Source organism: Onychomys torridus, chromosome 1, assembly GCF_903995425.1.
Source record: "Onychomys torridus chromosome 1, mOncTor1.1, whole genome shotgun sequence".
NCBI classification, from domain to species: Eukaryota; Metazoa; Chordata; class Mammalia; order Rodentia; family Cricetidae; genus Onychomys; species Onychomys torridus.
In genome coordinates, this window is record NC_050443.1 from 136,139,472 (window position 1) to 136,154,819 (window position 15,348).

At 40.4% G+C, this 15,348-nt stretch overlaps 1 protein-coding gene across 2 annotated transcripts in view; it reads right to left on the reverse strand.

Moving 5' to 3' along the window:
* The window catches only part of Pcsk5 (proprotein convertase subtilisin/kexin type 5), a 427,807-nt gene that overhangs the window by 156,365 nt on the left and 256,094 nt on the right, over positions 1-15,348 (reverse strand). For both annotated transcript variants that reach the window (XM_036173949.1, XM_036173956.1), the window contains exons 13-14: positions 8,635-8,771; positions 3,497-3,640 (exon numbers count right to left, since the gene is read on the reverse strand). In XM_036173949.1, coding sequence (XP_036029842.1) covers positions 3,497-3,640; positions 8,635-8,771 — 281 coding nt within the window. The remainder of the gene's footprint in view (positions 1-3,496; positions 3,641-8,634; positions 8,772-15,348) is intronic.

Sequence of the window (15,348 nt, forward strand, 5' to 3'; positions counted from 1 at the left end):
GTGCTCAGAATTTTAACATTACCAAATCTGAATTTGTCAAAATTGGGATACCAGAAAGAGTAATAGTATATTTACTGTTGTGTTGCTTTTATGGTTTTGGATACCCTTTCTCCTGTCATAGAAGATAAAATGGTTTCTAGTTATATATAAACAGTAACATGACAAGCTCAAAGCAAAACAAGATGAGACAAAAGCTGACACAATCTAGCTCTGGTTAGCTCATTTGGTCTTAATTATTCAAGCATGTTATTGACTCCATGGTACTACCTATTTACAATAGAAGAACCTAATGCATATTCTGATCAAATGATTAATTAAAAATGTTTACTTCAGCATCAAGAGAGGAATTCCTGAACTACAGGAACAAACATCTCTTGTTTAAAAATACAACACATTTCAATTTATAAATATTTCTTTATTAGGCAGAGCTTTGGCAAATGATGTTATGTGTCATATCTTGAAAGGGCAGGATGTCCCTAGAATTGGTTGTCAATGCAACAAGACAAGATTCAGAAATAAAGTAAAAAATTAGAAAATTGACTTCAAAACATATAAATTCAATAAAAAAGTGGGCCACATGTTCAGAGAAAAGACAAAAATGCAGCAGGTTAATAGACTTCCTAAATACTACTATACATAGTGGCACAGTATGAGATACTTTCCATGACAAGGGCAACAATACTAAAAATAACTAAGTATAACAAAAAGAAGGAAATACATCAGGCTAAGTGATTTCAATAAAATTGGGCATGTTCTATTTTATATGGAAGACTAATAAAAAATAAGTCTTCCCATGAGATTGCATGTAAATTCTAATTAAGTTCAAATGGGAAACTAAAATGATACTTTAGTCATTTAAATTTTCATCTGAAGAAGAGGAGGGCAATGACCTTTATGAAAACTGGAAGTAGATGTTTGACAAATGTTAAAATAGACTACAGGGGTGGAGAGTAGGGTATGTGTGTGCCAGGCCCCAGCACAGGAGAAGAGAAGAAAAAAGGGGGAGAAGCCAGTGGTTTTATTTTATTTTAATTTTTATCAACTTTATTAGTCATCTTGGAAGAGGGACTTCATCTGAGGAGCTGTTTCCATCTGAATGGCCTGTGGCATGTCATGCAGCATTGCCTTGATTGATGTGGGGATGCCCAGGTCACTGCAGTATGTGCCATCCCTGGGCAAGTGGGCATGAGGCGTATAAGCAAACAAGCTGAGAAAGCTGAGGAAGGCAAGTCTGAAAAAGAGCCTTTTTCCATGGCCTCTTCAGTTCCTGCCCTGACTTCCCTTCTTAGTGGACTATAAACTATGAGCTAAAACAAAGCCTTTCATCCCCAAGTTGCTTTTCATTCTCCATAGCAACAGAAAGCAAAGTAGGACAAGAGGGGAGAAGAGAAGAAAGAGAAAGAGGAAGAAAAACTTATAAAAGTAAAATCAAGAAAGAGACTTGAGCAGGTGATATTGGTTTGTTTAGGAATTATTATGCTGATGACTTAGACATAGTGGATTAGCAGAGACCTTGATATAAGAACTCACTACGCTGTTGTAAAGAAAACATTAGAGTTGATAAAAGGGGCAACTGCTCAATGACACACATTTGTTTGGAAAATAAAGTTAGTTTCAATCTGCCCTATATACACCAAACCAAACCAAAGCAATCAGCCAATTGGAGAAACAAAGAGATTACCAAGACAAAACATTGAAAATTCTGAAAATAACAGCAATAAAAATGTTGTATAGGAAGTACATTGTTATTTTCTGTGAAACAATGCATAATAAAAGTCACTTTGGGAAAGGATAGCTGGGGGTATGTTTTCAGGAGATGTGAGAAGGTGTGAAAGGCAGTAGCTTACTGAGTTCATATAGAGAAGGGAAGGGCTAGCCCCTTAAATAGAAAATGGGTAAACAATGTGACATTTAATCTTGGGAACTACAGAGAAAACACGTTTAGGCTTACTAGCAACCAAAGCTATAAACATTTGAAAATATCCCTGTTCCATTTTTCTTTTCTTCTTTCCAGTCAAGGCTGGCAAGAATGAGTACAGTTAGCACCCCTGAGCTGGCCTGTGTAGCCTGAAATGGTTGTCTGGAATTCAGTGTGACAGAAGGCTTCCACATCCTCAAACTGATTATCCACTTTGTAGTCATAATCTCAAAACAAAACTCTATCTAAAGAAATAATTTAAGATATATTCTATGATGGCTATTCTTGGTTGTCAACTTGGCTACTTCTGGAATGAACTAAAACCCAAGTGGCTGGATACACCTGGGAGATTTTTTTCTTCCTTAATTAAATCATTTGAAGTGGGAAGGCCCATTTTTAATACAAATCTTCTGAGGTAGAAGGACACACCTTTAATCCAGATCTCTTGAGGTGGGAAGATCGACCTTTAACTGGGACACACCTTTTACTGGCTGCCTACATAAAGGACATGGAAGAAGGAAGCTTGCTCTCTTTGCCTGCTTGATCTTGCTCTCTCTGGCAAGTTCATTCCTTCACTGGCATCAGAGCCTACTTCTTTGGGATTCCAACATATACTGAACACCAGCTGAGACTCCTGCCTCATGGATTGAACAAGTACTGGATTCTAGGACCTTCCATTCATAGGCAGCCATTGTTGGACTAGTTGGACCAGTAGGCCTGTAAACCATTCTAATGAATTCCCCATTTTTCTTTCTCCCTCCTTCTCTCTTAACTCTCTCTCTTTATATACACATATTATATTCATTTTATTTATCATATATATGAATACATATTCATTCTGTTTTTCTAGAAATCTGTCTAAAACAGTGTATAATTCTAAGCAATTTGTGTCTCAAATTGCAGGTAACATACACCAGTGGCCCTGGGGGTGTGAGTGTGGGTGAGCTGGATGTGAGGACCCGAGAGTAGAAGTGGCCCGGTTCTTTGCTGCAGGCTGCACTGGGTGAGCTAGCTGATTATGTTATAAGTGGCTGTGGGACTGGTGGGAGAGATCTGTCTGGACCTCAGGGCCAGACAGGACTGGAGAAACTTCCCACTACACTGAACTGTGTGACTCAACAGGTGACACTGCAGCTTCCACAATGAGATTCTTTTCCTTTTTCTGTTTATTTGTTTGGTTTGGTTTTGGGGTTTTATTTTAAATTTTGTTTTGTTTTGGAGGGGGGAAGTTGCAAGGGGATGGGGAGATAAATGGTGTTGGAATGCATGATGTGCAATCCACAAAGAATCAATAAAAGTTAAAATAATTTTAAAAATCAGATAAAGTACATCATCCTGTGGTCACAGGATTGGCTATCTGTGTAGACAACATGTACAGCTACTTAAATGTATGAATTTATTAGTAAACTAATATACATACAAATATTTGGGGAAGAAAAATTTTCAGACTATGGATAGATGCTGAATATAATGCATATTGTACCACATATTTGAAGCATATTGCACTACATCAATTACATCATGTTATTCTGCATGCTAGGAACATGCTTGAGCTTTCTTAGGTTATGTTCAACTCACCCGCATAATCTTCAGCACCATAGTCATCTGTGGGGTCTTCCACTCGGCTGTAGCGGAAGCGTTCTACTTTGGGAAACTCATTGGTGGGGGAGTATGGTTGAACAGATGTGCCATAGAGGACCAAGGACCATTCTTTCAATTTACCTTGAGAAACAATAACAAACACAGACTGTGACCGGATAATTTCAGATAGCTACTCCGCTTCTTTAAGTCAGTCCTTCCCAACAAGAAAAAGCCACAGCGGAACAGAGGCAAGGTTGACAGGAATGCAAGGTGAGACACGCACATTCCTACCATCTGCAGAACAAGGAATTTGCCAGTTCACATGCCCCACATGTATCAATAACAGGAAAACTGGGAAATAAATGTACTTCCGATTGCTGGGTCAAGGGATGAATCGCAAATGATGACTACTTAAGAGAATACTAGCAGTCTAGGGACGGCTTTGTTTTTTGAGGTGCCAAGATCCTACCTCACTCAGCTTTTGAGATGGTTTTGATAGTGTCTGATGTGTTAATAAGAAAAAACAATTCTTTTTTCCACCCAATTCCATAGTCAGTTGTTCGGTATTTGTATTTAGATGGTTTTTAACATGGTGCTGTCTGATATGCCAGCCATGAGATATGCTTGGCTATTTAAATGTAAGTGAACTGAAATTAACTAAGAAATTCAGGTCCTCAAGATGGTACTAGTCATAAATCCATGGTCATGGCTAATAAACTACACCATTGCAGAGCACCCTCCTAGATGCTGTGGGCTGCAGGTAACCCCTCACTTATGTGCCTGTAAGTCACCTCAATGAACTCAGTGGTTCATCAAGCTAGGCCTGGGTGGAGATTTTTGGTTCACTGTGGGTGCTATATTTTAGGTGGGATGGATGGTTCTTCACCTGCCTAAAGGAAAAGTCACACATTACTAGCCCGAGAAAAATAACACAACTAAGATTATTCTGAATGCATTTTATTTATGTGATTTTAAGTCAAACCTTTGAAAAACAAAAACATCGTTGTTTCATCAATTAATTAGCTAAGAAAGTATGTGTTGGCATGTATGGGGGGTGGTCAAAGGCCACTTTTTGGGAGACAGTTCTTTCCTTTTACCATAGGGGCTCTGGGCATTCAATTTAGATAGGGAGTCAGTCTTGGTAACAAGTGCCTTTACCTACTGAGCCATCTTACTGACCCCAAGTCCAAGACTTTCCAACCAAGCCACCATAAGTTTGGAACAACAGATATTTCTGTCATGCACTCAGTTTTATGAATCTATGATTGAGCTAGTATAGTAGGTTTATATGTGGTTTGTTCTTGGCTGTCTTTTCTTTGTTAATTGCCATACTATTCACAAGGTGAAGGCTACTTGTGTCAGAATTTTAAGCAGCATGCATAAGCAGTGGTGAGAAGAGAATGGCCAATGTGCATGAGTGAGTTATTTGATGACCTCGAGGTAGCAATGCTGGAGAAATCTTCCTTTCCACAGGATATCTGCTTGACTCCTAATGGAGTACATCACACAGAAATGGCAGGTCATCCCATTTCTCTACTACCTGTAAACCTGATTCCCTTTGGATCTAAAGTTGACCTTATGAGCTGTTCCAGAGTGTTGACTCAAATGTGATTACCCTTGGCCTAGAGCCTACTATCAGAAACCCCGATGACTGTAGTCTGCAGTTCTCCTTCTCTCCTTCCTGCCCACTCCTTTCCCTGAGATGGCCTCACTCCATAGTCCAGGCTGGCCTTGATCTTGCTATGATCCCGCTGATGCTGTAGTTTTTGAGTGCTGGGATTACAGGTATATGCTACATCTAGCTAAGTATTTAATCCTTTTTTTTATGGAATGAGAAATACACAAATCTAAACTCAGTGTGGCAGTAGGAACCTCTAGATTTTGGTATGATTTCTACCATCAAATTGAGCTAGAGAAATTCTACACATCCAACAAAAATTTCAGCAGCTAGAGAATTCCCTCACCAATCACAAACAGAGAAACTTACAACAGGACTCTGTGTGACAGAAACAAGGAGAGAATTATGGACAAATACACTTGTAAATTGAAAAGTCCCTCATCTAAGGTGTGATTAACCCTGAGATGAAAGAATGAAAGGAAGGATACACAAACATATTTTTTATTAGAGCCATAAGGTATAAAAAGAAAATCTAACTGATTGGGATTAACTATAGTTAAAGTGAATGTTTAGTAGTATTGTTTTGTTTTTGAGAGAGAATTTCTTTGTGTTTCCTTGGTTGTCCTGAAACTTGCTCTGTATATCAGGCAGGCCTCTAACTCATAGAGATCCAGCTAAAGTGAATGTTTAAATAGTACAGTTGTCCCTCAATATCTGTGAGGAATTGGTTCCACTACTTTCTATGGATATGAAAATCGACAGGGGCTCAAGTCCCTTATAGAAATGGTACAGCATTTGCATAGAACTTATAGATATCTCTACCTGCATACTTCAGATCGTCTCTGGGTTAGTCATACTATCAAATACAATGTAAATCATCATCATACTGTATTGTGTAGGGAATTAAAAGTCAGTGCATTTCCAATAAATGTAATCTTTTTTCCAATATTTTTTGATATAGGTTTGGCTGAATCCATGGATACGGAACAATTGTAGCACACAGACATGGAGGGCCAACTGTGTAAGAAGAAGCCAAAATGAATCTGAGCTACTCAGAGAGATTTGTAACACGATGCTGTAGGAAGCTCAGGGTAGACTCTGCACTCCTGCAGGACAGAGGGCTTGTATTCACTACCCCATGACTCTTGCTTGTAGTGACTGCTTAACTAAAATCCCTGGTTGAGAGCCTGTTGGGTGATGATAAAAAAACAGAGGTATTTTGCTTACTTTAAAAGGTCTCAAGTCCTCTACAGACAACACACCCTCTGAATCTACACTTCTCTTGATATACCACTGGTGCACACCCATTTTTTTTCTACAAAATCTCTTTGATACTTAGGGGCCTGCAGGAACAACTACTGATGGATAACTGGGAGATGCAGTGGGTTGTGAAGCATAGCTCAGTCACCACATCATTCTCCCCTTCCTTCTACATTTCATGTATCCCAGGTCAGGGACACTGACTAGGAGGAAGAAAAGAAGAGAAAGCCCTAGGAACTAAGCAAATTACAAAAACAGGTGAGCATCTAGGAACTGTGGTTTGTGGTCTGTCTTCTCTAGCAACCTTGTGTTTGTGGAACAAATATTTGATTTCTGGATAAAACTTTGGCCACAGTTACATTCAGATAGCATGCTGATGTTGAGCGGGACATACTTATTTTTTTTAAACAAAACTTACAATATCACTTTATTTACTTATGTATATGCACCTATGTGTGGTTACCAGCAGCAGCCAGAGAGGGTGTTGTGTCCCCTCTTCTATCACTTTGAACCCATTCCTTGGAGGTAGGCTCTCTCTGTGAACCCAGGGATCATGTTTTCTCAGGTCATCAAGTTCCAACAGTCTTCTCTTCTCTGTTCCTGCTTAGAGTTGGGGCTACAGTCTTGTTCCTGGGGTTACAGGTATGTGCATGCCAGGATACCTAACTTGTTATGTGGGTGTTGGGATCAGGTCCTTATGATTGTATAGTGGCACTCTTAACTACTAAGCCATCTCTCTAGTCTCACCCCTGGATGCACCATAGGGTTAGGCCTTCCTGATTATGGGGCCTTAGATCCTACATGGCAGTATAGCGCTGTATACACCAAACAATTGAGGGGAAAGATACTCAAAGTGTAATGGTCTAAATGGATTTCCCCCACTTCCTTGACAGGCAGACAAAGTGTGGGTGAACCTGAGCTTCAGGCTAACTTCTCCTGAGCACCTCTGTTTTCTGCAACTCACTGAATGTGAGTTACAATTACAGAATATCTGGGTGATCCTATTCTTCGACAGTACATGGCTGTAAGTCCTGAAGTATCTCTCAGGTCTGGCCCTTCTGCAAATGGACAGAGCACCAAGGAAGGCATTACTGACAGCTGAAGAGGGGTCTGTGGATGGATGGGCGGCTTCATGCTTACTAGCAACTTGACTCATTTGTGAGTCAAATACTACAAAGGGTTCTACCATGGGCAATGTTGTCTCCCACTGTATATGCATTCCTTTATCATATGATGAAGAAGCTTCAGACACTGGCATGAAGGGGCTCAACTGACAGGCAGCTGTGGAACCTTAGAGGAACTGAAAGGATCCCAGTTAACAGGGCAATTTCCATACTGCATACCAAAAAGTGTTTTATTTTCCTTTGCTCTTAGGTTCATGCAGGGCAGAATACCATCATTTTCCCTTTTGGTAGCAACCAGATTAGGTGGTTCAGCCTAAGCTCACTGTCTTCTTTGAATTGAAAATTAAAATTTGAGAAACAAACAAAAAGTAGCTAAGGAAACCCATCTCTTCGTTTATGAATTAGTGTGCCTATAATGCAGTTTAAAGCATTGCCGGTGAACAAGATTGGCTTTTTAAAAATTTTTTATCTTTTTAATGGAGCTGAGGACCAAACCCAGGGCCTTGTGCTTGCTAGGCAAGCACTCTACCACTGAGCTAAACCCCCAACCCCACAATATTGGCTTTTTACAAACTATAGAAAAGAGGGTCAGGTGTAGTGCTGCAGGATTTGTGTTTCATTCATAGCTACATGTTATTATTTATTATCATGTTCTCAAATTATCCCATTTTATTGAGGACTGGAAGATGTGCAGATAACCAAAGTATGTATGAAATGAATCATGCCCAGAATGGTAACAGTGTTCCAGAAGTGCCATCCAGATGTGGTTGTGACACATCACTCACGCCTTTATGTGCTGAAGGCCTGTTCTATACACAGTGCAGTTGGGGGAGTGAAACCTTTAAGAGGTGGGGCCTACTGGGAGACAGTCAGGCTACGGAGCGCTAGCTGCATCAGTACATCAATGATGATCTCTCAGAGTAAGTGGATCCTGCAGGGTGAATTAATTAGTTCTAGAGAGAGTAGGCTGCTAAATGAATCTCCAGAACCGTGAGGTTCTTTATGAAGTAACAGTGTTAGATTGTTGTTATAACCAAACTAATCAGAATACGGCAAGTGTGGAACATTCTTTGATTCAAATATAGCCCACCATTTCCTTCTACAACACAAATGGATTTGAAATGAGTTCTTACCTGGAGTCTTGAAGTTCCTCAGTTGAGATGGAGTGTCATAAACTTCAAGGACCCAGTCACCAGCAGCCCGTTCTCCCCAGCAATGAATGGTCATGAACTCCCAGTTCTTAAACCCTTCCATGGAATGATCAAATAGCCTGAAAAAACCATAAGATTTTTTTGGTGTGTATATTAATCAAAAATATGCTGAGGATACAGCCCAAAGCATGGCCGGCAGTCTCTGTATCTATCAGCATCCATGGTCTTCATCTTGGACATCACCAATGGCCAGACCACACATAGCATCATAGCTCCACAACAAAGAAGCAGGCCTGGGGCTAGCCATGTAGCAAGTTGGAAGGGTTAGCTAGCCATTTAGGGAATATAGAAACTAAGTTAAGACTCTATCCACAAAAATGATCATAAAGTGCTGAGTGTTCAGAGCAACCAGAGTCTCTTACACTGGGGGTGGGGATGCAAAAATGGTACCCAAACTCTGGAAAGCACCGTTAGAGTTCCAATAAAGTTCAAAGAACACTTTACATATTTATCTTACTGAACCAAAAACATAAACCCACAGAAAGAACTCCATATGGACACTCAAAATTGTCAAAACCTGTAAAGGGGCTGGATCCAGGTTAGGTTTCTAGCACCCTACACCTGTAACTCTAGTTTCAGGGGATCTGATGTCCCATTTGGCCTCTAAAGACACCTGTCTGCATGTGGCACACATAAACTCGTACATGTAGGCACATACACATATACATGAATTTAAAAAATCTTTAAAAACCATGTAAATTTCAATGACCACCGACTGGTAGATTTATTCATTGTCTGTGTGTTTGTGCATGTTTGTGTGAGCGTGCATGCCTGTAAATATATTTGGAGGCCAGAAGTTGGTGCTAGCTTCTATCATTTTCCACTTGTTCCTTTTGAAGCAGGGTACCCTCCTGAGTCTGGCCTTGAATTTTTTCTCAGCCACCCTGGAAGCCAGAAAACCCAGTGATCTTCCTTTCTTTATCTACTTTGGAGCTGGGGTTATAGGCATTGCTGGGATATCTGGCTTGATACATGGGTGCTGGGGTCATAATTCTAGCCTTTATGATTGGGGTGTAAGTGCTCTGAACTCCTGAGCTCTCTTTACAGCATCCATAAACTTGTCAATAAGCAAAGTATGATGTGCTCATGTGTGTTTCCCAAACATCATTTAACACAAAAGTGTAAGACACAAAGATTATGTGCTATATGACTCAAGTCATACAAGTCCTAGAAGGAGCAAGAACTATAAAAAACAGTCATGTGGTATTAGAGAGGAGAGAATATAAAAGCAGGCCAGGATGCTTGGAAGTGAGAGATCTTGGAAGCAGTGGTGTACAGTCATTCGGCAATAGAGATTTATCAAAACTCATAGAATTCTTCTCATAAAAGTTAAGATTCTCACACTAAGAAGGCTGAGGCAGGCAGATTTCTGTGAGTTCAAGGCCAGTGAACTCCAGGAGTCCTAGTGAGACCTTGCTTCAAAAACAAATAAACAAACAAATAAACAACAATAACAACAACAACAAAACAACCAAAAAAGAGCAAAGTTTCTGCTTATTAATTTCATTTGATCTAGAGTTGCATCTGGAATCCCAGCTGGGATCCAGTTCTTCTGGTGCTTGCAATTTTTTTTTATAAGTTTTTAATTCCCTTATATAAAATATTTCTTTCTAGTTGAAATAATTAGAGTGATATTTCCTGTTGTGTTGTGTGGAGGATACAAAACATGTAGAGCAATAAATTTAATGGAATCTTTATCAAGAATAAAGAGGTGTTAAGAACCAATGTATAAATAGCCACAAATAATATAAAATACCTTGGAGTAACTCTAACTAAGCAAGTGAAAGACCTACATGACAAGAACTTTAGGTCCCTGAAGAAAGAAATTGAAGAAGATATCAGAAAATGGAAAGATCTCCCATGCTCATGGTAGGTAGGATCAACATAGTAAAAATGACAATCTTACCAAAAGCAATCTACAGATTCAATGAAATCCCCATCAAAAGCCCAACACAATTCTTCATAGACCTGGAAAGAACAATACTCAACTTCATTTGGAAAAACAGAAAACCCAGGATAGCTAAAAGAATCCTGTACAACAAAGCCACCTCTGGAGGCATCACCATCCCTGACATCAAGCTCTACTATAGAGTCATAGTAACAAAAACAGCTTGGTGTTGGCATAAAAACTGACATGTGGACCAATGGAATCAAACTGAAGACCCTGACATTAACCCACATACCTATGAACACCTGATTTTTGACTAAGAAGCCAAAACGGTACAATGGAAAAAAGAAAGTATCTTCAACAAATGGTACTGGCATAACTGGATGTCAACATGTAGAAGATTGCAAATAGATCCATATCTGTCATCATGCACAAAACTCAAGTCCAAGTGAATCAAAGACCTCAATATAAAACCAGTTACACTGAATCTGATAGAAAAGAAAGTAGAAAGTAGTCTTGGACGCATTGGCACAGAAGATCACTTCCTAAATATAACACCAGTAGCACAGACACTGAGACCTTAACAAATGGGACCTCCTGAAACTGAGAACCTTTTGTAGAGCAAAGGACACAGTAAATAAGACAAAATGACAGCCTAACGAATGGGAAAAGATCTTCACCAACCCCACATCTGACAGAGGGTTGATCTCCAAAATATAAAAAGAACTCAGGAAACTAGACATCAAAATAATGAACAATCCAATTAAAAGCTGGGCTATAGAGCTAAACAGAGAATTCTCAAAGGAAGAATTTCAAATGGCCAGAAGACATTTAAGGAATTGCTCAGCATTCTTAGTCATATGGGAGATACAAATCAAAATGACTTTGAGATACCGTCTTATACCTGTCAGAAGGGCTAAGATCAAAAGCACTGCAGACAGCTTATATTGGAGAGGATGTGAAGTAAGGGGAACACTCCTCCACTGTTGGTGGGAGTGCAAACTTGGACAGCGATGTTGGAAATCAGTGTGGCAGTTTCTCAGAAAATTGGGAATCAATCTTCCTCAAGACCCAGCTATACCACTCTTGGGCATATACCCAAGGAATGCTCAGTCATACCACAAGGACACATGCTCAACTATGTTCATAGCAGCATTATTTATAATAGCTAGAACCTGGAAACAACCTAGATGCCCCTCAACTGAAGAATGGATTAAGAAAATGTGGTACACATCCACAATGGAGTATTATTCAGCAGAGAAAAACAATGACATCATGAAATTTGTAGGCAAATGGATGGAACTAGAAAATATCATCCTGAGTAAGGTAATCCAGACCCAGAAGGACAAACATGGTATGTACCCACTCATCAGTGGATACTAGAAGTAAAACAAAGGATAACCAAACAAAACCCCACAACTCCAGAAAAGCTATCTAACAAGGAAGACCCAAGGAGGGATGCATGGATCACTCTGGGGAGGGGAAATAGATGAAATCTCCATGAGTGAACTAGGGGTAAGGGGTAGGCAATGGAGGTTAGGGGATAGGGGATGAGAACATAAGGGAATGGGATGGTTGACCTAGAATAGTGATGGAGTGGGAAAGCAATGAGACAGATACCATGATGGAGGGAGATATCATGGGGATAGAGAGAAACTCGGAGCTAGGGAAGTTGCCAGGAATCCCCAAGGATGACCTCAGCTTGGACTACTAGAAATAGTGGAGAGGGTGTCTGAACTGAACTGGCTTGCCCCAGTGATCAGATCAGTGAATACCCTAACTGTCATTACAGAGCTTTTCTCCAATGACTGATGGAGGCAGATGTAGAGATCCACAGCCGAACACCGGACAGGGCTCCAGGAATCCAGTTGGAGAGAGAGAGAGGAGGGATTCTGTGAGCAAGAGCATCAGGATAATGATGGGGAAACCTGCAGAGATGACCAAACAAATCTAGTGGGAACTCACGAAAGTTGGATCAATGGCTGTGGAGCCTGCATGGGAATGGACTAGACCCTCTGCATGGCCAGACAATTATGTAGTTTGATTTGCTTGGGGACCCCATGGTGGTAGAATCAGAATCTATTCCTGGTGTGTTAGGGGGCTTTTTGGAGTCCACTACCTGTGATGGGACACCTTGTACAGCCTTGAGGCAGGAGGAAAGGCTTGAATTTGCCTCTACTGGATGAGCCTCCCTATGGGAGGCCTTGTTTTCTTGTGTGTGGGGAGGAGTAGGGGTAGGTTGGGGGGTCAGGCTTGGGGTACAGGAGGAGGGAAGAGGGGGATCTTTGATTAGTGTGTAAAATGAATGCAAAAATTTTCTTAATTAAAAAAAGAACCAATGTATAAGTGAGTACAATAAAAACAGGCATGTCAGGCTGGTTGGGGGTGGCTCATGCCTTTAATCCCAGGAGTTATGAGGCAGAGGCAGGTGTATCTCTGAGTCCAAGGCCAGCCTGGTCTACAAAGTGAGTTTCAGAACAGTGAGGGCTGCATAGAGAAACCCTGTCTTGAAAAATTGAAAAATAAAAAAAGACATGTCTTTTACACAAGCAGATAATGAAGATATGACTACAAATGTTCCAAAGATGATGATTTTGTGAAGTTGGAACACATGCTGGAAATAAAAAAAATGGGGGTATGGATAGCTTTTTTCTTTTAGTACTTCAAAACTATGTGTACCTAGAAGAATGCACTGAGCGTCACAGAGGCAAAAGGGAGGGGACATAACTCTAGCACTGTCTCAGGTTATAAGTCAGTTACTGCCATTGGGAAGTCACTGGCTATTCAAGTAAATTGGTGGCTATGTGGCCTTCTATGCAGACCGTCTCTGGGAGAAAATGTGTATTTCCAGTAAACCAAAAAGAACCGCTCCTATCTTCTTAAAGACTAATGTTAGAAGCCTGATTTAGAAAAAGAAAAACTGTCAATATGTTTGGGATTACCTCCAAAACGGTAGCTGCTTTCTAATGCTGTAGGGTTCAGGGTATGTGTTTGGATTATGTGGGTAGGTAAGTGGCTGACTTAGCAATATTTCCTAGAAAAGCAACAGGCAGTAAAAATCACCACCTATGTGTTCCTACACCTTTGCAGGAAAGAAAAGGGCTATCAGGCAGCATTCTTCAACGGTCTTCTGGTCAATAATTAATTTCAGAAAGCCTGAAGGAAACAGAAGTCAATGGAGCCTCTTACTAGAGGATAGCTTAGTTCTTCGTAGTATGCAAATACTCTTTGTGTCTTTCCCTGGTGCAGTGAATGGCTGGTAATTATTCTTCTACCCAACCTGTGTGGGAAGCCCTCCCCGTCCTGTTGGAATATAAAGTTTAACTCTCTGAACAGAGAGTTGGTAGCCCCTCAACAGGGACCACATCAAATCCTGTGCTTGATTTCTTTTCTGGTATCTTTTAAACAAGAGCACTTCCTCACAATAATTGACCCTCAGTTGAATAAGGATGATACAGTGAATGGAGATTCTATGACCCACTGAATAGCAGGGCTCATTTCACAAGTTTATGGCTTAAAACAAGACATCACCAAGAACTTCTTGGGTCATTAAGTTATTGACTTACACTCTTAAAAGGAGGATATTTGTAAGCTATCAAAAGGCACCAACTTGGGGGCAGGGACCAGGACCTGTCTCAGATGCTATCAAAGGGAGTTTGTTGAGAGGGCAGTTCATTTAGAACCACTCCTTCGTTCTATGCTGCAGTTCTAACTCTGAGCTGTTGAGTTCACTATGCCATTTGAGGGCACCACTGCAGTAAGCTGTCACAGAATACCCCTCCAACTTGAAAGGAATTCTCAAAGAGTTTAGACAGGACATGTGGTGATAGATTGTGAACCCTAATAAAATTTGTCTGAAGATCAGAGAACAGAACAAACCACTAGATTAAATATAGACACCAGAGAGTGGTGGCATACACCTATAATCCTAGCATTTGGGAGGCAGAGGTCTGTCTGGATCTCTGTGAGTTCAAAGCCACCCTGGACTACATGTGATTGCCTCAGTCTAGGAGAGAAACAGAGACAGGTAGTGGTGGCACACACCTTTAATCCCAGCACTTGAGATCTCATGCTTTTTCTTGGGAAGTCACATGCCTTTAATCCCAGCACTAGGAAGGAAGTGATATGGTGGGTGGAGAAAGGTATATAAAGGCATGAGGAGACAGGAACTAAAAAGTCTTTCAGCTGCGGAAAGCTTTTCAGGCTGAGGAGTCCTGGAGGTAAGAGGTGGCTTGTTCCTTTGTCTCTCTGATCTTTCAGCACTCACCCCAATGTCAGGCTCTGAGCTTTATTATTATTATTATTATTATTATTATTATTATTATTAATAATAATAATAATAATAAAAAGACCATTTAGCAATTCAAGCAACAAAGACATTTGGCTCATATCAAAACTTGCAAAGGGGAGTTGAGGCCACTGACTTGCTTCTAAAATCTCAGTCAACTTTTAATTGCTCAGGGGTCAGTTACTGGCCGGCTGGATTGGCAGGCTCTATGTTCCTTCCTTGTGGTCCTTTCTTGAAATCAGTTCCTTGTTGCTGATCATTTTCAGATCCCATTTGGAACAAAGAATTGATGCCAAGTAGAGCTACTTGTAATATCAAATTCAAGTACTGTTTGAAAGTTGAGTATGTATTTGCTTTGTCTATGCATATATGGTTAGGCACTCTCCTGGCTTCTTCACCTTACAGACTTGGGATGTCCATTAATTTCATGTGAATCTAAATGTCGAGGAATGAAAATGCA